Source organism: Mustela lutreola (assembly GCF_030435805.1).
Source record: "Mustela lutreola isolate mMusLut2 chromosome 5 unlocalized genomic scaffold, mMusLut2.pri SUPER_5_unloc_1, whole genome shotgun sequence".
In the NCBI taxonomy this organism is placed as follows: Eukaryota; Metazoa; Chordata; class Mammalia; order Carnivora; family Mustelidae; genus Mustela; species Mustela lutreola.
This window is the reverse complement of record NW_026709258.1, coordinates 640,794-664,175: the sequence shown is the minus strand read 5'-3', so window position 1 is coordinate 664,175 and position 23,382 is coordinate 640,794. Positions and strand designations below refer to the sequence as shown.

General features: G+C 35.6%; 1 protein-coding gene and 1 pseudogene across 1 annotated transcript; both read right to left on the bottom strand.

Moving 5' to 3' along the window:
- Positions 1-2,330: 2,330 nt before the first annotated feature.
- LOC131822528 (glyceraldehyde-3-phosphate dehydrogenase-like) lies at positions 2,331-3,380 on the bottom strand (annotated as a pseudogene).
- Positions 3,381-6,955: 3,575 nt separating this feature from the next.
- Positions 6,956-7,900, bottom strand: LOC131822538 (olfactory receptor 14A16-like). The gene has a single exon (XM_059158835.1). The coding sequence runs from the start codon at positions 7,898-7,900 to the stop codon at positions 6,956-6,958; it is 945 nt and encodes a 314-aa protein (XP_059014818.1).
- Positions 7,901-23,382: the final 15,482 nt, after the last annotated feature.

The following is a 23,382-nucleotide window of genomic DNA, read 5'->3' as shown; positions in this document are numbered from 1 at the left end:
CTTGTGATTCCGTCAAATAAATAAAATCTTTAAAAAAAGAAGACATAGGAAATTTAGGTTGTGATACAACTTTTAATTAAACAGAAATCATAGATTATATGCTGTATATATGTATTAAAGTCCAACAAATTGCCATAAACTAATGGATTAAATCACAAATATATAAAATCATAAGTAAAAGTTTTCCATGTGTTAGAAGTGTGCTCACAACTTAGTTGGATCCTATGCTTTAGATTTCACAAGGCTGAACTCAATTTTGGCTAGGCTGAGTTCCAATCTGTGGCATGCAATCCTCTTCCAAAACCATGTGGCTGTTAGCAGATATATTTCCTTGCAGGTGTAGAATGCATGTTGGCCTACATCTTCAGGACCAGCACCAAAATTTTTCTATTTTCAAAAATAATGCCAATTCATAAGTTCTAACCAATATCGTAGTCTAATGAGCTAGGAAGTAAGGAAATTAAAAGATATTTTTATTTCTGTGAAATATATTTGGATGTGGAAATTATATACTTATGGATAAAATATAAATTTTATATGATTGTCAATAAATAATCATTTACTTAATATGAAAAAAGTATGACATCAAAGATGGCAAATATATGACAATAAATGTGCATATGTCTTTGAGAGTTCTGTATAGAGCACCATTAAAGTAATATAATGTTGTTTGGAAGAAAATAGGTAAATACCTATTGCTCATTTTAATATAATAAAATATGATTTTTTTTCTACTATGTCTTTTGCATACTTTACTATCAAATTACAGATAAGTATTTAGTATGCTGAGCTCTCTTGATCCCAAAACCAGGCAAAGACTCCATCAAAAAGGAGACTTTCAGATATTGCAATATCTCTGTGTTCTTAATATCTATTAATTTTAATATTGTTTCAGTTTTTTTTTTAACTTTTCAGTCCAGGTTACATTTGAGGATATTAATTCTTTGCATGGTTAGAACACATTAATTAAATTATTCTACAGAATTTATCAAGTAAATATTTCTTTGCTACTGATTTGAAAATCTATGTCAACTAGATTCTAAATTGTAACAACATAATTAAAGGTGATTTTTTATTTTATTTTTTACTTTATTTATTTATTTTTAAAGATTTTATTTATTTATTTGTCAGAGATAGAGAGGGAGAGAGAGTGAGTGAGGACAGGCAGGCAGAGTGGCAGGCAGAGGCAGAGGGAAAAGAAGGCTCCCTGCCGAGCAAGGAGCCCAATGTGGGACTTAATCCCAGGACACTGGGATCTTGACCTGAACCCAAGGCAGCCGCTTAACCAACTGAGCCACCCAGGCTTCCCAAAGGTGATTTTTAAATTGTGATTATTCACTTGATAATCTAATATTCAAATTTAGATGCTGTTTATAAACAATATTAAGATCACAAGGAGATGCTAATAAAATCTTAATTAGAGTTTTATTAAAATGTTTTAGTTTAGAATTAATAGAAAACTAGAGAAGTATCTATTTTTACTATGAGGAAACAAGAAAACAGTTCCAAAATATTCCTTTACTAAATTTTACATATTTTTAAAATTATAGTACACATCTTTTTAATAATTGTTTTCTGGTCAAAAGAATATGCATCCCTTTTTGCAATTTCTTTCTTCATCTATTTTCTTCAACAGAAAAACACACACTATCAGAAGAAGTTACTACTATTACCTGACCTCTAGCACAGAAGCAACATTAGTAAAGTTCATCTTGTATCTTTGTGGACCAATACTTGACATGTCTATACATTATGCATTGCTCCCCACAAGTGTAGCTATCATTATCAACATACAACATGATTATGATACCACTGATTACAGGCTCTATGCTGTGCATTTTGCCACGATGATTCATTTATTCTTTAACAGGAAGCCCGTATCTCCTAATCCTCTTCACCAATTTTTTTCCCATCCCCCCACCAGCCTCCTCTCTGGAAACCATCAGTTTGTTCTCATACATAAAGGTCTGATTCTTCTTTTTCCTTGGTTATTTAAGTGATTTCTTTTGGATTGCACATATATGTGAATTCGTATGGTATTTGTCTTTAATTTATTTTGCTTAGCATCTTACACTCTAGGTTCACCGATGTTGAACAAATGGCACGATCACTATTTTATTTTTTGGCCTGGGTACAGTATACTTTATTGATGGTACACTACATGGTAGGGCTCTCCAAGCCCCTCCCCTTCTTCAGGTGGTTTGAGATGGAAATGGTGAAGGTTGGGAGATTCTCTGTTTTCAGGGGTTAAGTTATGGCAGGGTCTCCCCTGAAGTTGAGGGCCTCTCTTTTCCTCTTGCTGTAACTGGAGCTAGTAGTCCAGGGGGCTCTTACTCCTTGGAGGACACGTAGACCATAAGGTTTACCACCCAGCTGCTGTAGTCAATTTATTGTCATACCAGAAAATGGGCTTGACAATGTGATCATTGAGAGCAAAGCCCGCCCTGACATCAAAGGTGGAAGAGTGGGTGTCACTATGAAAGTCATAGGAAACAACCTGGTCTTCAGTGTACCCGAGAATTCCCTTGAGGGGACCCTCTAATTTCTGCTTCACAACCTTCTTGATGTCATCATATTTGACAGCTTACTCCAGGTGGCAGGTCAGATCCAAAAAGGACATTTTGGGCCATACCAGTGAGCTTTCCATTTTGCTCAGGAATGAACTTGCCTACAGCCTTGGCCATTTCAGTGGAAGCAGGGATGATGTTCTGGGCAGCCCCTCAGCCATCATGCCACAGCTTCCCAGAGGGGCCATCCATGGTCTTCTGGGTGACATTGATGGCATGGACTGTGGTCATGAGTTCCTCCACAATGCCAAAGTTGTTATAGATGTCCTTGGCCAGAGGATACAAGTGGTTGGTGGTGCAGGAGACATTACTGACAATCTTGAGTGAGTTGTCATACTTATGGTTCACACCTGTCATGAACATGTGGGCATCAGCACAGATGATGACCCTCTTGGCCCTGCCCTTCAAGTTAGCCCCAGAATTCTCCATGGTGGTGAAGAGCCCAGTAAACTCCACAACATACTCAGCACCAGCATCATCCTATTTAATGCTGGTGGGATCTCACTTCTGGAAGATGGGGATGGACTTTCCATTGAAGACAAGTTTCCTGTTCTCAGCCTTGACAGTGCCGTGGCATTTGCCATGGGTAGAATCATACTGAAATATGTAGACCACATAGTTGAGGTCAATGAAAGGGTCACTGATGGCAACAATATCCACTTTACCATAATTAAAAGAATACCTGGTGACCAGGTGCAAAATACAGCCAAATCTGTTCACTCTGACTTTCACAATTGTGTCTCAGGTACATGACTGGCACTGCATGAGAAGATGTGGCTGTTTGTCAAACGAGGAGAAACAGAGACCCAACATCACATTCAAATTTTATGGATAAGAATATTTCATTATGTGCATATACTGCATTTTTACCATTTATTAATGAATATTTGGGCTGTGTCTACAGCTTTGCTATTGAAAATTATCCTGCAATGAACATACAGGGGCATGTATATTTTAAAATTATGTTAAAATTTCAGTTAGCTAACATACACTGTAATACTAGTCTCAGGTGTACAATAAAGTGATTCAACACATCCATATAACATGTAGTGCTCAAAAGAACATGTGTCTGCTTAATACCCATCATCTCTCCTCTGGTAACCCTCAGTTTGCTCTCTGTAGTTAAGAGACTGTTTTGTGACTTGCCTCTCTCTCTCTCTCTTACTTTTTTCTCCATTTGCTGATTTGTTTTGATTCTTAACTGCACGTATGAGTGAAGCCATATGGTATTTGTCTTTCTCTGACTGTTTTTTTTTTTTTTTTACTTAGCATAGTACTCTCTACATCCATTCACATATTGTAAAATAAAAAGATTTTGGGGGCATCTGGGTGGCTCAGTCCTTAAATGTTTGCCTTCAGCTCAGGTCAGGATCCCAGGGTCCTGGAGTCGAGCCCCACATTGGGTTTCCTGCTCCACAGGGAGTGTGTTCCTCGCTCTCCCACTTCCCCTGCTTGTGTTCCGTCTCTTGCTGTCTCCCTCTCTGTGTCAAAACAATAAAAATATTAAAAAATGAAAATAACAATTTTCCTTATTTTATATATACATATATGTATCTCACATCTTTTTTATCCATTTATCAGCCAATGGACACTTGTGGAAACACAAATCTTTCCATAATTTGACTGTTGTTCACAGTGTGGTTATAAACATTAGGGTGCATGTATCGCTTTTAATTAGTGTTTATGCATTCTATTATTTATTACCGTGCAGTGCAATTCCTGGATCATAGGGTAGTTCTATTTCTGTGCCTAACTTTTTGCATATACAAGTACTTACTTAATTTTATCTCTAAATAGTATTTAAATACATGTATTAACCACAGTCTTCCTTTTCCATTCATTAGTCAACGAAGAACAATATTTTATACAAGAAGACAACAAAAGTGAACAGTTAGATATTTATTACAGGGATGAGATGATAGTTTCACATTTATATATAAATTTCAAAAAGCTTGCAAAAACTTTTCCATGGTGTGAAACTAATATCCATATATGTCTTTAGTTAATACAGAATAGCATCCTTGTTAAGATTCAATAGTTATAGTGTTAATTATTGGCTAACTCGCTTAGGATTCATTTCTTAACATTTATTTATTCCAGTTGTTCACATAAAAATCAATACTAGATACTTTGTAGGATTTCTGTTTATAGGATTAGGAAATAATGGGGGAAATCACTTGAAGCACTTAGACCTGTATTCAGGCATGCCATCATCATCGTTATCATCATTAAGTTTACTGTTCCAAGAGTAGAGTGAACTAACATCACATCATTTCCAATTATCAGAAACATGAAAATTAAAGAACATTAGGGTTATGGACTAATGAGTTGAAAGAGAAGTATAAACACTCAAATGATAGAGAAATTATGCTATTGTTGATTTTAAATCTGGAAACAAGATTTTTTAAGAGAGAAGGAAAATAAACATGAGGGAGATGAGATGGATAGAAAGAAGGCAGAGTGCACGAATTTTAAGAATGTGATGATATTGGTAAAAATTGAAGGGAAAGTTAATGGAATAAAAGCCAAGATCACTTAAAAGAAAGTGGATTTCGGGGTGCTTGGGTGGCTCAGTGGATTAAAGCCTCTGCCTCCGGCTCAGGTCATGATCCCGGGGTCTTGGGATCGAGCCCCACATCGCGCTTTCTGCTCAGCAGGAAGCATGCTTCCCCCTCTCTCTCTGCCTGCTTCTCTTCCTACGTGTGATCTGTCTGTCAAATAAATAAATAAAATCATAAAAAAAGAAAGTGGATTTCCATGAAAATGTATTCATGTACAGAAGTAAACCAGAAATACATTTAAATAAATAAAAAATAAATTTAGTGATAAAAGTAAGAATAAAGAGAAATAAATTTAGAAATTTAAAAGAGCATATTAAGGGACGCCTGGGTGGCTCAGTTGGTTGGACGACTGCCTTCGGCTCAGGTCATGATCCCGGAGTCCCGGGATCGGGTCCCGCATCGGGCTCCCAGCTCCATGGGGAGTCTGCTTCTCCCTCTGACCTTCTCCTCGCTCATGCTCTCTCTCACTGTCTCTCTCTCAAATAAATAAATAAAATCTTAAAAAAAAAAAAGAGCATATTAAAATTTAGAAAACAAATTAAAATTTATATTCAGTTTCTTGGCACATTAATTAAATTTTAAATCAGTTTTTGTGAAACAAAATTCACAAATAGTAAGTGTAAGGATAGAACATGGTGTCTTCATGGGCACCTGGGTGGTTCATTGGGTTAAGCCACTGTCTTCGGCTCAGGTTATGATCTCAGGTGTCCTGGGATCAAGTCCCGCATCAGGCTCTCTGCTCAGCAGGGAGCCTGCTTCCTCCTCTCTCTCTCTGCCTGCCTCTACATCTGCTAGTGATCTCTCTCTGTCAAATAAATAAATAAAATATTTTTAAAAATAGCATGGTGTCTTCTCTTAGTTATCCTTTTCCTGGATATGTGAGAATATTTTTTTTTTCTGTTTGGATTTCATAATAGAAATAGTCTGCTTCATAAACTTATCTCATTACTTTTTAAAATGTCACCATGTGATTGCCAATGACATTTGTTAACAATATATTGTGTCTATATAACCTAAAGATTGTTATAATTGGAATATTTGTAAGTCAGATATTGTGGGATTAATTTGGAAATCAATTAAAATGAGCTTCTCAAATATTATTGTCAATACAAACAAATTTAAGGAAAAAATGGGTTGCTGGGGTAGATCAGTTGGTGCAAAACCTGACTCTTGGTTTCTGCTCAGGTCTTATTCTCAGAACCATGAGATTAAGCTCTCCATCCGGCTTCAAACTCAGCAGGAAGTCTGCTTATGGATGCTCCCTTGCCCTCTCCCTTTGTCTCACTCTCTACTCACAGCCTGTCTCTCTCAAAATAAATTAATAAATTTAAAGAAAGAAGAAAATAAAGAGAAAGAAAGAAAAAAAGTGAAAAAAGTAGCAAGTTCAGAATCAATTACTCATTTTAAATAACTACTGCATGACCAAATTAAAAACAAAAACAAAACACAATCTGGAATTATAATAAAACATGTAAAATTGAAGCTATTATAAAATATTTTCCAATGAGGATTAAACCAAACATTACATTATATCAATGGCCTATTGATGTGAAGGTAATTATTGGAATATTTCCATTAATTTGGAAAGAGCCAAGACACTGAACTGACATTCAGGCCCACCTAACCCTATAAAAATAACATCTTGTATAGTAGCACGAAAGATACAATAGATATCTAACAACTTAACAAAAATTTTAGAAAAGAAAAAAAAATGTGAAATTATCTGTAATTGTATTTGAAAATATTTTTGTGATTATCAACTTAATTGTATAAACCAATAGTTTGATACAAATTAATGGGTATCAGAATTATTGGTATCTTGAATATTTATATACTCGGTGTCACATTTTCACCAAAAAATTTCCAAAGGGCCACTTCCATGTCTCTATTTCTCAGGCTGTAAATGACAGGATTCAGGCTTGGAAGTAACAGAGAATATAACACAGACATAAAAAGGTTCAGTGATGATGGGGATTTTGAGTTTAAACCTAAATATGCAATATATACAGGAGAGAACATGCTTACCACTGTTAGATGGGGCATGCAGGTTGAAAAGGTTTTAAATCTGCCTTGTGGAGAAGGAATTCTTAGGACAGTGGACACAATAAAAACATAGGAAGCAACCATGAAAGTAAAACATACAAAAACAAAACAAAAACTAATGATGATAAACACATATTCTAGAATTTGCTCCCCAGAACAAGCAAGTGTTAGCAAAAATCGAATGTCACAGAAAAATTGATGCACTATGTTTGGCCCATAGAAATGGACAGAACATGTGCCTGCAACATGAATGGATTCATAGACAAACCCACTGAACCATGATGCTGTCATCATCTGCATAAAGGCACCTCTATTCATGATGGTCTCATAGTGCAGAGGAAAGCAGATGGCAGCATAGCTGTCATAGGACATCACCAGAAGGAGGGCAAACTCTGTTCCAGCAAAGGAAACAACAAGGAAAACCTGTGATGCACATCCCTCGAAGGAGATGGAATGGCTGTCGGTCAGAGAGTTTATGATGGATTTGGGGACAGTGACAGAGATATAACAGATATCAATCAAAGACAATTTTTTCAGGAAAAAGTACATGGGGGTTTGGAGATGCTGGTCAATGGTTGTGAGGGTGATAATAAGGAGTTCCCCCATCAGTGCTGCCAGGTAAACCAAGGAGAAGAATGAAGCAAAAAGTTTCTGTAGCACCTGATCATCAGGGAATCCCATAAGTAAAAATCTTGTTATTAGGGTCACATTTGTTAATTTATCAGGCATGATGAATTTTTTATTTGAAAATTTTTCTTGAATCTTCAGAATCTGATTCTCTACATTGGTTCTGTTATTCATAGACTGCAAAATTATTCTTGGGGTAAAATATATCTTGCAAATTTCAATTTCTTCAATGCATGTAGAAAAAACATGTTAAGATCATCATTAAAGTAGATTAGAATAGTTTTTTCATGTGATAGCCTAAATTTATGCATAAAATAGACAAATAGTATGTTACATATTTATTTTACTTTGCTGGAATAGGTTAAAAAGCAGCAGGGAAATTTCAAATAAAATAGAATAATTTGTTTAGATATTCTCAGAAATTTGCTTTAGTTCAATGTGAATTGTGTTCTTGGTATATTAGTTTTTTTTTTTTTTTTTACTGTTTCAAGATTTTATTTAAATTCTAGTTAGTTAATACATAGTGTCATATTAGTTTCAGGAATAGAATTTTTCACTTTCATACAATGCCCAATTCTTATCCTAACAATTGCCTTCCTTAATACTCATCACCCGTTGAGCATCTTTCCTCACCCACCTCCCCTCCCGCACCCTCAGTTTGTTTTCCATAGTTTAAAGTCTCTAATGGTTTGAAGACTCAGTATGAATAACAGGGAGAGTTTTTTTCTCTTTAGTATAGGTAAATGAGAAGGAAGAGATGGGTGGAACTAAAAATTTTCTTTGTATTTTTTCCTGTACCAATATGAGAATGATATACAACTTCAACGTAATCAAGGTTAAAATACAATCGCTGGTATTCATATGAAGCCTTTGAAAACAGCATGGAGGTTCCTCAAAATGTTGAAAATAGAACTGCCCTATGACCCAGCAATTGCACTATTGGGTATTTACCCTAAAGATACAAATGTAGTGATCCAAAGGGACACATGCACCCGAATGTTTATAGCAGCAATGTCCACAATAGCCAAACTATGGAAAGAACCTAGATGTCCATCAACAGATGAATGGATCAAGAAGATGTGGTATATATACACAATGGAATACTATGCAGCCATCAAAAGAAATGAAATCTTGCCATTTGCAACAACGTGGATGGAACTAGAGCGTATCATGCTTAGCGAAATAAGTCAAGCAGAGAAAGACAACTATCATATGATCTCCCTGATATGAGGAAGTGGTGATGCAACATGGAGGCTTAAATGGGTAGAAGAATAAATGAAACAAGATGGGATTGGGAGGGAGACAAACCATAAGTGACTCTTAATCTCACAAAACAAACTGAGGGTTGCCGGGGGGAGGGGGTTGGGGAGAAGGGGGTGGGATTATGGACATTGGGGAGGGTATGTGATTTGGTGAGTGCTGTGAAGTGTGTAAACCTGGTGATTCACAGACCTGGGGATAAAAATATATGTTTATAAAAAATATATGTTTATAAAAAATAAAAAATTAAAAAAAAAAAGAAGATAATATATGAACTTTATTTTAAAAGTCAATAAAATCTTAGAAGAATTTATACATTATTTATTATGATTTAGTAGGTTTCCTTTGATAAGGTTACATATGTACTATGCAACTAATACCTAGCTACCAGGGAGAGTGGGCCCTGCCTTTTGGACGCCAATTCTGACCAAGGTGATAGGCTAGTTCAAATATCTACTAGGGTAAATGGTAATCTCATTGGCCACCTATGTGTAGCCAGGCTCAACCACATGGCCTTTGCTCTATAAAAGTTAGTCTGTGAGGCGGGGAAGGGTCTCCTCTTTGTTAGAGACAGCCCTGACTGGTCAGTTTGATTCTTGATGCTTGGCACAAAATAAAGCTTTGCTTGACAAAAAAAAAAAAAAAAAACTAAAATGCCTATTTTTAAATTAATCAAAATTAAAATACCTTATTTTCCTAAAGGAAGGTGTAATGCAAGAAGGTGAAGTAAATTTACTTTCTTAAACATGTCAGGAGAGCTGGAATAACACGGGGAAGCTTTTAGTAGATGCATAGAAGTTTGCAAGAAATTCATTTACCTAATATAAACCATTTTCCTAATTTTAGGAGGGATTCTGTTCTTTAAAACACTCTGAAACTTAATAAAAATGAGATGAATAAAGGACACATTCTCACATAAGAAGAAAAGTTGAAAGGCTTGAGCTTTTGTCCAACAGGATAAAGATTCCTCTTTAAACATTGCTATCAGCCTGGTTTCCAGTGTGATGCTGAATGAGTTTTCTCTCCACTGGAAAGCAGTTTGAAAGAGTCATTACATGGGTCTTGCATTTTGTGCATGTTTACAATTGACTAATTAGAATGAGAGCTAATCAACTGCATTAATTCTGAATTCTGATGCTATCTTATGGTGTCATCAAGACAACACGAAATTTGAAGTGTGAAGAATTAGATCCACATTGGATAGATTTTATATCTATCTATCTATCTATCTATCTATCTATATATCTATCTATAGTTTTTTAACCAGTAGGGTTACCTACCATGAGACCTAATTAATAACAAAGATGTTTAAAGACTTTTGTGAAACTTTACATTGTCAGGTAATGAATTGATTTTTAAAAATTTTTTTTTTATAAACATATATATATATTTTTTTAAAGATTTTATTTATTTATTTATTTTTTTAATTTTTTATTTTTTATAAACATATATTTTTATCCCCAGGGGTACAGGTCTGTGAATCACCAGGTTTACACACTTCACAGCACTTACCATAGCACATACCCTCCCCAATGTCCATAACCCCACCCCCCTTCTCCCAACCCCCCTCCTGCCAGCAACCCTCAGTTTGTTTTGTGAAATTAAGAGTCACTTATGGTTTTTCTCCCTCCCGATTCCATCTTGTTTCATTTATTCTTCTCCTACCCCCTTAACCCCCCATGTTACATCTCCACTTCCTCATATCAGGGAGATCATATGATAGTTGTCTTTCTCTGATTGACTTATTTCGCTAAGCATGATAACCTCTAGTTCCATCCATGTTGTCGCAAGTGGCAAGACTTCATTTCCTTTGATGGCTGCATAGTATTCCATTGTGTATATATACCATATCTTCATGATCCATTCATCTGTTGATGGACAACTAGGTTCTTTCCATAGTTTGGCTATTGTAGACATTGCTGCTATAAACATTCGGGTGCACGTGCCCCTTCGGATCACTACGTTTGTGTCCTTAGGGTAAATACCTAGTAGTGCAATTGCTGGAACATAGGGTAGTTCTATTTTAAACATTTTGAGGAACCTCCATGCCATTTTCCAGAGTGGTTGCACCAGCTTGCATTCCCACCCACAGTGTAGGAGGGTTCCCCTTTCTCCACATCCTCGCCAGCATCTGTCATTTTCTGACTTGTTAATTTTAGCCATTCTGACTGGTGTGAGGTGATAGCTCATTGTGGTTTTGATTTGTGTTTCCTTGATGCTGAGTGATATGGAGCACTTTTTCATGTGTCTGTTGGCCATCTGGATGTCTTCTTTGCAGAAATGTCTGTTCATGTCTTCTGCCCATTTCTTGATGGGATTATTTGTTCTTTAGGTGCTGAGTTTGCTAAGCTCTTTATAGATTTTGGACACTAGTCCTTTATCTGATATGTAATTTCCAAGTATCTTCTGACATTCTGTCAGTTGTCTTTTGGTTTTGTTAACTGTTTCCTTCGCTGTGCAAAAGCTTTTGATCTTGATGAAATCCCGATAGTTCAGTTTTGCCCTTCCTTCCCTTGCCTTTGGCAATGTTCCTAGGAAGATGTTGCTGTGGCTGAGGTCGAAGAGGTTGCTGCCTGTGTTCTCCTCAAGGAATTTGATGGATTCCTTTGTCACATTGAGGTCCTTCATCCATTTTGAGTCTATTTTTGTGTGCAGTGTAAGGAAATGGTCCAATTTCATTTTTCTGCATGTGGCTGTCCAATTGTCCCAACACCATTTATTGAAGAGGCTTTCTTTTTTCCATTAGAATTTCTTTCATGCTTTGTCGAAGATTAGTTGACCATACAGTTGAGGGTCTTTTTCTGGGCTCTTTATTCTGTTCCATTGATCTATGTGTCTGTTTTTGTGACAGTACCAGGCTGTCTGGATGACGACAGCTTTGTAATAAAGCTTGAAGTCCAGAATCGTGATGCCACCAACTTTGGCTTTCTTTTTCAATATTCCTTTGGCTATTCAAGGTCTTTTCTGGTTTCATATAAATTTTAGGATTATTTGTTCCATTTCTTTGAAGAAAATGAATGGTACTTTGATAGGAATTGCATTAAATGTGTAGATTGCTTTAGGGAGCATAGACATATTCACAATATTTATTCTTCCAATCCAGGGGCATGGAACATTTTTCCATTTCTTTATGTCTTCCTCAATTTCTTTTATGAATACTTTATACTTTTCTGAGTATAGATTCTTAGCCTCTTTGGTTAAGTTTATTCCTAGGTATCTTATAGTTTTGGGTGCAATTGTAAATGGGATTGACTCCTTAATTTCTCTTTCTTCTGTCTTGTTGTTAGTGTAGAGAAATGCAACTGATTTCTGTGCATTGATTTTATATCCTGACACATTCCTGAATTGCTGTACAAGTTCTAGCAGTTTTGGAGTGGAGTCTTTTGGGTTTTCCACATATAGTATCATATTATCTGTGAAGAGTGATAGTTTGACTTCTTCTTTGCCGATTTGGATGCCTTTAATTTCCTTTTGCTGTCTGATTGCTGAGGCTAGGACTTCTATTAGTATGTTGAATAGCAGTGGTGATAATGGACAACCCTGCTGTGTTCCTAACCTTATCGTAAAAGCTTTCAGTTTTTCTCCATTGAGAATGATATTTTTGGTGGGTTTTTCAAAGATGGCTTTGATGATATTGAGGTATGTGCCCTCTATCACTACACTTTGAAGAGTTTTTATCAGGAAGGCATGCTGTACTTTGTCTAATGCTTTTTCATCATCTATTGAGAGTATCATATGGTTCTTGTTCTTTATTTTATTAATATGTTGTATGACATTGATTGATTTGCGGATTTTGAACCAACCTTGCAGCCCTGGAATAAATCCCACTTGGTCATGGTGAATAATCCTTTTAATGTACTGTTGAATCCTATTAGCTAGTATTTTGGTGAGAATTTTTGCATCTGTGTTCATCAAAGATATTGGTCTGTAACTCTCTTTTTTGATGGGATCCTTGTATGGTTTTGGGATCAAGGTGATGCTGGCCTCATAAAATGAGTTTGGAAGTTTTCCTTCCATTTCTATTTTTTGGAACAGTTTCAGGAGATTAGGAATTAGTTCTTCTTTAAATGTTTGGTAGAATTCCCTTGGGAAGCCATCTGACCCTGGGCTTTTGTTTGTTTGGAGATATTTGATGACTGTTTCAATCTCCTTACTGGTTATGGGTATGTTCAGGCTTTCGATTTCTTCCTGGTTCAGTTGTGGTAGTTTATATGTCTCTAGGAATGCATCCATTTCTTCCAGATTGTCAAATTTGTTGGCATAGAATTGCTCATAGTAGGTTCTTATAATTGTCTGTATTTCTTTTGTGTTATTTGTGATCTCTCCTCTTTCATTCATGATTTTATTTATTTGGGTCCTTTCTCCTCTCTTTTTGATAAGTCTGGCCAGGGATTTATCAATATTATTAATTCTTTCAAAGAACAAGCTCCTAGTTTCGTTGATTTGTTCTATTGTTTTTTTGGGTTTCTATTTCATTGATTTCTGCTCTGATCTTTATGATTTCTCTTCTCCTGCTGAGTTTAGGATTTCTTTCTTGTTCTTTCTCCAACTCCTTTAGGTGTAGGGTTAGGTTGTGTATTTGGTACCTTTCTTGCTTCCTGAGAAAGCCTTGTACTGCTATGTATTTTCCTCTCAAGACTGCCTTTGCTGTGTCCCACAGATTTTGAACCGTTGTGTTTTCATTATCATTTGTTTCCATGATTTTTTTTTTCAATTCTTCTTTAATTTCCTGGTTGACCCATTCATTCTTTAGAAGGATGCTTTTTAGTCTCCGTGTATTTGGTTTCTTTCCAAATCTCCTCTTGTGGCTGATGTGATCTATTCTGGAGAACGTTCCATGTGCACTAGAGAAGAATGTGTATTCAGTTGCTTTGGGATGAAATGTTCTGAATATATCTGTGATGTCCATCTGGTCCCATGTGTTATGTAAGGCCTTTATTTCCTTGTTGATCTTTTGCCTGGGTGATCTGTCCATTTCAGTGAGGGGAGTGCTAAAGTCCCCTACTATTATTGTATGATTGTTGATGTGTTTCTTTGATTTTGTTATTAATTGGTTTATATAATTGACTGCTCCCATGTTAGGGGAATAGATATTTAACGTTGTTAGATCTTCTTTTTGGACAGATTCCTTGAGTATGACATAATGTCCGTCCTCATATATTATTATATTATTTGGCTTAAAATCCAATTGGTCTGATACAGGGATTGCCACTTTTGCTTTCTTCTGATATCCATTGGCATGGTAAATTGTTTTCCACCCTCTTACTTTAAATATGGAGGTTTCTTTAAATCTGGAGTTTCTTGTAGGCAACATATAGATGGGTTTTGTTTTTTTATCCATTCTGATACCCTGCGTCTTTTGATTGGGGCATTTAACCCATTAACATTCAGGGTAACTATTGAGAGATATGAATTTAGTGCCATTGTATTTGTATTATGTGTAAGGTGACTGTTACTGCATATTGTCTCTGTTCCTTTCTGATCTACTACTTTTATTCTCTCTCTTTGCTTAGAGGACCATTTTCAATATTTCCTGTAGAGCTGGTTTGGTGTTTGCAAATTCTTTCAGTTTTTGTTTTTCCTGGAAGCTTTTTATCTCTCCTTCTATTTTCAATGATAGCCTAGCTGGATATAGTATTCATGGCTGCATGTTTTTCTCGTTTAGTGTTCTGAATATATCATGTCAGCTCTTTCTGACCTGCCAAGTCTCTATGGATAAGTCTGCTGTCAATCTAATATTTTTACCATTGTATGTTACAGACTTATTTTCCCGGGCTGCTTTCAGGATTTTCTCTTTGTCACTAAGACTTGTAAATTTTACTATTAGGTTACGGGGTGTGGACCTATTCTTATTGATTTTGAGGGGGGTTCTCTGCATCACCCGGATTTTGATGTTTTTTCCCTTTGTCATATTGGGGAAATTCTCTCCAATAATTCTCTCCAATATACCTTCTGCTCCCCTCTCTCTTTCTTTTTCTTCTGGAATCCCAATTATTCTAATGTTGTTTTGCCCTATGGTGTCACTTATCTCTCGAATTCTGCCCTTGTGATCCAGTAGCTGTTTGTCCCTCTTTTGCTCAGCTTCTTTATTCTCTGCCTTTTGGTCTTCTATATTGCTAATTCTTTTTTCTGCCTCATTTATCCTAGCAGTGAGAGCCTCCATTTTTCATTGCACCTCATTAATAGCTTTTTAAATTTCCACTTGGTTAGATTTTAGTTCTTTTTTTTTCTCCAGAAAAAGCTTTTATATCTCCTGAGAGGGTTTCCCTAATATCTTCCATGCCTTTTTTGAGCCTGGCTAGAACCTTGAGAATAGTCATTCTGAACTCTAGATCTGACATATTACCAATGTCTGTGTTGATTAGGTCCCTAGCCTTCGGTACTGCCTCTTGTTCTTTTTTCTGTGGTGAATTTTTCCACCTTGTCATTTTGTCCAGATAAGAGTATATGAAGGAGCAAGTAAAATACTAAAAGGGTGGCAACAACCCCAGGAAAATATGATTTAACCAGATAAGAAGAGATCCCAAATCGTGAGGGGGGAGAAAGTCGGTAAAAAGAGGTTCAGAAAGAAAAAAAATTAAAAAGAAAAAAAAAGAAAACAAATAAAGAAAAATATAAAAAAGAAAAAATATATACATATATTAGATAAGCTAGTTATAAAAACATTATAAAAGAAAATGGTAAAAGTTAAAAAAATAGCAGAAAAAGAGAAAAAAATTTGAAAAAGAAGAAAAAATTAAATAAACTGCAAGACTAAAGAATCATGGGGAGAAAGCCATGAGTTCAGTGCTTTGATTTCTCCTCCTCTGGAATATTCATGCTCTCGTTAGTATTGAAACTTCACTCCTTAGTAGGTGAACTTGGTCCTGGCTGGAGTTCTTTTTTATATTCTGGGGGAGTGGCCTGTTGTATTGATTCTCAAGTGTCTTTGCCCCCAGTATAATTGCACCTCCATTACCAAGGCCCAGGCTGAGTAATCCACTCGGCTTGCTTTTGGGAGCTTTTGTCCCCTGAGTGCTTTCTGTAGAGTTCCAGAGGACGGGAATGAAAATGGCGGCCTCCCAGTGTCTGGCCCAGAGGAGCTGAGAGCCTGGGGCCCCACTCCTCAGTGTGCCCTCAGAGAACAGCGCCCAGTTACTCCCGTCTCCCTGGCCCCTGGCTGCACTCGGAGCTCATGGAGCCTGCAACCAATTCATGGTAACCCCAAGCTGAGAGCTCACTCCTCAGCTCTGTCTCTGTAGCCAGCTTCCCTGTTCTAATACCTGTAAGCTCTGTGACACTCAGACACCCCAGATCCTTCTGTGACCCTGCGGGACCTGAGGCCACACTGACCCCATGTTGGCTTCACCTCGGTTTAGCCTCTGGAGCAATGTCCCTCAGCAGAACAGACTTTTAAAGTCCTGATTTTGTGCTCCATTGCTCCACTGCTTGCTGGGAACCTAACCATCCCCCCGTGGTCTATCTTCCCATTGCTTTGGATACACTTCTCTGCCAGTCCTACCTTTCAGAAAGTGGTTGTTTTTCTGTTTCTAGAATTGCTGTTCTTCTCTTTAATATGCCGTTGGATTTGTAGGTGTTTGCAATCTTTAGATAAACTATCTAGCTGATCTCCTGCTAGCTGAAGTAGTCTCAGCCCGCTACCTCTCTGCCATATTGACTCCTCTTGAATTGATTTTAATTTATAAGCTTATATCTGAAAAAAAAAAGTGACTAGCTGTGTTTTTTTTTAATTTTTATACTTACTTTGATTTTTTTTAATTTACTTTTTATTTTTTTAATTTAAATTAAATTAGCCAACATATGGTATATCATTGGTTTTTGATGTTGTGTTCAATGATTCATCAGTTTCATATAACCTCTTTTTGCATATAACATCCAGTGCTCACGTGCCTACTTATTTTGATTTTATAAAAATATTTGTCATAAGCAGGATACCATTCCTCACACTGTATAAAGTAGTTAAGATATGATAATGAAGAAAGCTGTATTTCTTTTTTCATTTCCACTGCTGTTTTCTATCTCTTTGGGAAAATATCATATTTTTCACATATTTATTTTTCTAAAATTCCCTGTGTATTTATAACATACAAATGCAAAAGATGTATATAGCAACATAAATTAGATCTTACTATGCTTTTTTACCTACTTATTTTTAATTAATCATACAATCCAAATCCACATACAATATTGTCACAATTTAAAATGATTAGTTGTGTAACTAAACTCATGATTCTTCATAAAAGTCTTGTTTTGGATTCTGATCATGATCTCAGGGTTGTGAGTGGAGCCCTATGTCAGTCTCTGTATTGGGCAGAGCTTCTCTCTTTCCCTTTCCCTCTGTCCCCCTCCTCAATAAAAATGAACTGGAACTATATATTAAGCCTGATAGACCTACAAACATATTGGAGGATTTCATCCAATAATAGGAGAATAAACATTTTTATAAAGCACACATGAAACTCCCCCAGATAGATCATATGTTAGGCCACAATAAAATTTTTATAAATTTAAGAAGACTGAAATTATACCATATAAGCTTTTGAATTATGATGTTGTAAAACTAAAAGTGAACAATAAACATAAAACTTTAAAATTCATAATTTTCTGAAAAACACCAGAAACCTGAATGGCAAATAAGTCAAGGAGTAAATCAAAAGGGAAATAACAAACATCCTGAGTTCAACTAAAATGTAATCATAATGTACTAAAACGTATGCAGTGAGGCAAAATTAGGTAAAAATGGAAGGCTTATGGCAATAAACACATATATTAATAAGAATGGTTAAACATCCACAAATAACGGAAATGTGATATATCACATTAACAAAATCAAGGAAAAATCATATGATCATCCCAATAGATGAAGAAAAATATGTGACATAATTAAGTACTCAATTATGATATAAGCTATTAATGAAGTGAATATGCCTCAAAATAATAAAGGCCATAATGACAACCCCACAACTAACATCATACTCAACAGTGTGAAATTGAAAGCTCTTCTTTTTTTATGTATATATTTTTAAGAAGTATTTTGGGGGCACCTTGGTAGCTCAGTGAGTTAAAGCCTCTGCCTTTGGCTCAGGTCATGATTCCAGGGCCCTGGGATCTCTGCTCTCTGCTCAGCAAGGAGCCTGCTTCCCTTTCTCTCTCTCTCTCTCTCTCTCTCTCTCTCTCTGTGCCTCACTGCCTAGTTGGGAACTCTGTCTATCAAATAAATAAATAAAATCCCTTTTTTATAAAGTATTTTGAAGTTTTATTTATTTATTTTCCCAGAGGGAGAGAGAGAATATTGAGCAGACTCCACTGAGCTCAGAGGCTGATTCAAGGTTTATCTCATGACCCTGATGTCATGGCCTGAGCCTAAACTAAGAGTAAGACACCAAGTCATTGAGCCACCCAGGTATGTCATGAAAGCCATTCTTTTAAAATCAGAAATAAGACAGGGAACTGACTGGATCAGTCAGTTTGGTGTCCTACTCTTGGTATTGACTCAGGTTATGATTTCATGGGTGGTAGCATTGAGTCTTGCTTTGGACTCCTGAACTCACTGGAGAGTCTTCTTGAAGTTTCTCTTCCTCTGCCATCCCCCCTACTTTCTCTTTCAAAAGTAAATGGATAAATCTTAAAAGATCAGAAACAAGACAAGGATGCACACTTATGACACTTTTTTAAAATTTTATTTCTTTTCAGTGTTCCATAATTCATTGTTTATGCACCACACCAAGTGCTCCATGCAATACGTGCCCTCCATCAAACTCACCCAATCCCCCACTCTCCTCTCCATAAACTTCAGTTTTTTTCCTCAGCGTCCACAGTCTCTCATGGTTTGTCTCTCCCTCCAGTTTCCCCCAACTCACTTCTCCTCTCCATCTCCCCGTGTCCTCTGTGTTATTCCTTATGCTCCACAAGTAAGTGAAACCATATGTTAATTGACTTTCTCTGCTTTACTTATTTTGCTTAGCATAATATCTCCCAATCCCATCCATGTTGATACTTATGACTCTTGTTCAAAAGAGTATTATAAGACCTAGCCACAAAAACTTGGCAAGAAACGTAAATAAAAGCCAACCTTATTAGAAAGACAAAAGTAAAACTGTCATTATTTACAGAAGGTATGCTATTATATATAGAAATATAGAGAACACTAAGGACTTTACAAAGAACAAATCTTTAAAACTAATTAATACAGTAAATTTTGCAAGATAGGAAATTAATATAAAAATATTTATTTATTTATTTATTGCATTTGTTTTTCTATAAAACAACTAATTATCAGAGAAATTAGGAAAACCATCCACTTTATGCATGTATCAGAAAAAACAAATTTCCAAGAATAAATTTAAACAAGACGTTAAATGGTTTATATCACAAAAAGACTATGGACTCTGAAAACAAATCTAAGGGGTTTGAAGTGGCAGGGGGACGGGATGTTGGGGTACCAGGTGGTGGGTATTATATAGGGCATGGATTCCATGGAGCACTGGGTATGGTGAAAAAATAATGAAAACTGTTTTTTGTGAAAATAAATAAATTAATTTAAAAAAAGTATAAGGCATTCAAAAAAGAAATTAAAGAAGATACAAGAAATGGAAAACTAATCTGTGCTCATGGACTTGAGAAAGTAATGTTAAAATATCCATATTTCTAAAAATAGTCTACAGATTCAATGCCATTGTTATCAAATATCCAATGCCATTTTTCACAGAAATAAAGAAATACGTCCTAAAAATGAATCTCTTACATATAACTAATTATTATTTTTTTTAATTTTTAAGTTTTAAAATTCAGTATAGTTAAAAATACAATAAATAAATAAGAATAGTCTTGAAATATGCGCTGAACTGGAAAAGACATCACATATCCAAAGTAATCTTGAGAAAGAAGAACAAAACTGGAGTTATCTTTATGATTTCAAACTATCTTGCTACTCTATAGATTTCAAAACTTAATATTAACATAAAAACAGATATACAGATCACTGGACAAGTATAGTGAGTGAAAAATAAGCCCATTCAAAATATTTTCATGTGTCTATTGGCTATCTGAATGTCTTTGGGAAAATATCTGCTCAAGGCTTCTGCTGATTTTTAATTGGATTATTTGTGTTTTTTATTGGGAATATTGAATTTTGTAAGTTCTTTATATATTTTGGATATTAGTCTTTTATCAGATATGTCATTGGAAAATATCTTCTATTCTGTAGGTTGCTTTTTAGTTTTGTTGTGTGTTTCCTTTGCTGTGCAGAATTTTTTTTTTCTATTTTGAAAAGTTTTGTTTTTTTTTTTTAAAGATTTTATTTATTCATTTGAGATAAAGAGCACAAGCAGGGGGAAAGGCAGAGGAAGAGGGAGAAGAGTCCCCGCTGAGTTGGGAGACTGATTTGGGACTCAATCCTAGCACAGGATCAGGACCTGAGCCAAATGAAGCCACTTAACTGACTAAGCCACCCATATAACCCTATTTTGAAAAGTTTTTATTCAGACTCCAGTTAATTGACATACAGTGTAATAATAATTTCAGGTATACAATTTAGCAGCTCAACACTTACATACAAGACATGGTGCTCTTCACAAGTGAACTTTTAAGCTTTTTATTTAGTCCCAGTTTTGATTTTTTTTTCCTTTCCTCTGGAGCCATAACTAGTAAGAAATTACTACAGTTAATTTCAAAAAAGTTATTGTCTGTATCCTCGAGATTTTATAGTTTAGAGTTTCAGGTCTCACATTTAGGTCTTTAATCGGTTTTGAATTTTTTTCTGTGTATGGTGTAAGTTAAGTGCCCAGTTTCTTTCTTTAACCATTTCTTAAAAATATTCTTTGAATTTGGTGGGCTCGTATTTTATTGAAGATTTTTTAAAACTATGTTCATCAGAAATACTGGCCTGTAGTTTTCTGTTTTGGTGGTGTCTTTAGATGGTTTAGTGTCAGTGTGAATGGTTGCCCCATTGAATGAATTAGGAAGTTTAATTCCTCTTCATTTTTTGAATTGTTTGAGAAAAATACATATTAACTTTTCATTTCATGATTTGTAGAATTCCCCTGTGAAGACTTTGGTCCTAGAATTTTGTTGGGAGATTTTTTTATTACTGATAATATTTCCTTGCTAGTAATTGGCTAGTTCAAATATTCTATTTCTTTCTAATTCTGTGATGTTAGGGTATATACGTCTAGGAATTAACCCATTTTTCTATTTATTCATGTTTCCTATAGTCCAATCTGTTGGCATATAGTTCTCTAAAATTTTCTTATGATTGTATTTCTGTGGTATCATTGCTGTTTATCCTCTCCCATTTCTGATTTTGCTTATTTGAGTCATTTTTCTCTCCTCCTCCTCCTGGTCCCCTCCCCCTTCCAATTCCTTCTCCTCCTTCCTACCCCATCTTTCTTCCTCTTCTTCCTCTTCTTCCTCTCCTCCTGCTTCCCCTCCTATTTCTTCCTGTTCTTCTTCCCGTTCTTCCCATTCTCCTCCTCCTCCTCCTCCTTCTTCTGTGACACAGGCTAGCAATTAATCAATTTGTTTGTTTTTTTCAAAGAACAATTCCTGCTTTCATTGGTCTGTTCTAGTGTGTGTGTGTGTGTGTGTGTGTGTGTGTGTGTGTGTTTTAAGTTATATGTATTTATTTGAGAGAAAGAAAGAGAATAGCGGAGAGTAGCAGAGGAAGAGACTCTTAAGGTAGGCTCCCTGCAGACCAGGGGGCCCAACACAGAGATGGCTCTCATGACCTATGAAATCATGACTTGAAATGAAGCCAAGAGTCAAGTACTTAATCAACTCAGCCTGTTGTATTGTTTTGTGTGTTTGCTTGTTTGTGTTTTTTTCTGTGTTATTGTTGTTTTTAGTACTTATATCATTAATTTATACTCAAATCATTGTTATTTCTTTCCTTCTGCATATTTGGGTTTTGTTATTTCTCCTTTTTCTATCTCTTTTGGGTATAAGATAAGGTGCTCATCTGAGATTTTTCTTGCTTCTTTATTTCTATTTTTAGTTTATTTTTTAATTCTACTTCCAGTATATTTAGCATACAGTAGTATGTTATTAGTCTCAGCTACACAATACAGTGACTCAGTAATTCTATACATCATTATTCAGTGCCCCTTATGTGTATTCTTAATCCTCTTCACCTATTTCGCCATCCCCCATCCACATTCCCTATGATAAGATTTAGTTTATGTTATTTTTAATATAAAATTTGTTCATTAACACATAGTCAATATTGATTTCAGGAGTAGAGTTCAGTGGTTCATCAGATATATGAAGCACCCAGTGCTGGTCAAAAATAGTGACCTCTTCAATGCGTGTCATCCGTCTAGTCCATGCCCCACTAACTACCTCCATTAGCCCTATTTTTTTTTCTATCATTAAGAGATGCTTATGATTTGTTTCCTTCTTTCCTTTGCCTCCCTTCACATATATTAATCTGATTTCTTTTTTAAATTTCACAGATGAGTGAAATCAGTATTTCTCTTTCTTTGATAAAATCATTTCACCTAGTATAATTCACTGCAGATCAATCCAAATTGCTGTAAATGGCAATATTTCATTCTTTTTGATGGCTAAGTAATGTCCCATTGTATGCGTGTGTGTGCATATTTGAGAACCTTTATATACATACAGGGAGGAAATATATATATATATATATATATATATATATATATATATACATATTCTTATGTTTATTTATATATTTATATAAATTCATCTGTGCATTTATTTATTTATTTTCATACCACATGTTCTTAATCCATTCATCAGTCAATGGATATTTGGGTATCTCCATAGTTTGGATATTGTTGATAATGCTGTTATAAACATTAGGATGCATGTATCCCTTTAAATCCATACTTTTGGGGCAGCTGGGTGGCTCAGTTGATTAAGTGTCTGCATTTGGTTCAGGTCACGATGTCCTGGGATCAAGCTCTACTTCAGGCTCAGTGGGCAGTCCGCTTCTGTGTGTGTGTGTGTGTGTGTGTGTGTGTGTGTGTGTGTATGAGTGTGTGTGTGTGAAATAAATAAATATGATCTTTAAAAATAAATAAAAATAAATAAATCTCTATTATTGTATCTTTTGTGTAAATACCTGGTACTGTAATGGCTGGATCTAGGGTCATTCTATTTTTAACACTTTAAGGAACACCCATATTGTTCTCCAGAGCGGCTGCACCAGTTTGAATTCTTGCCAACAGTGTGAGAGGGTTACCCTTTCCACACATCCTCAGCAAAACTTGTTTCTTGTGTTGCTAATTTTCCCCATTCTGACAGGTGTCAGGTGCTATAGCATCATGGCTTTGATTTTTATTTCTTTGATGATGAATGATGTT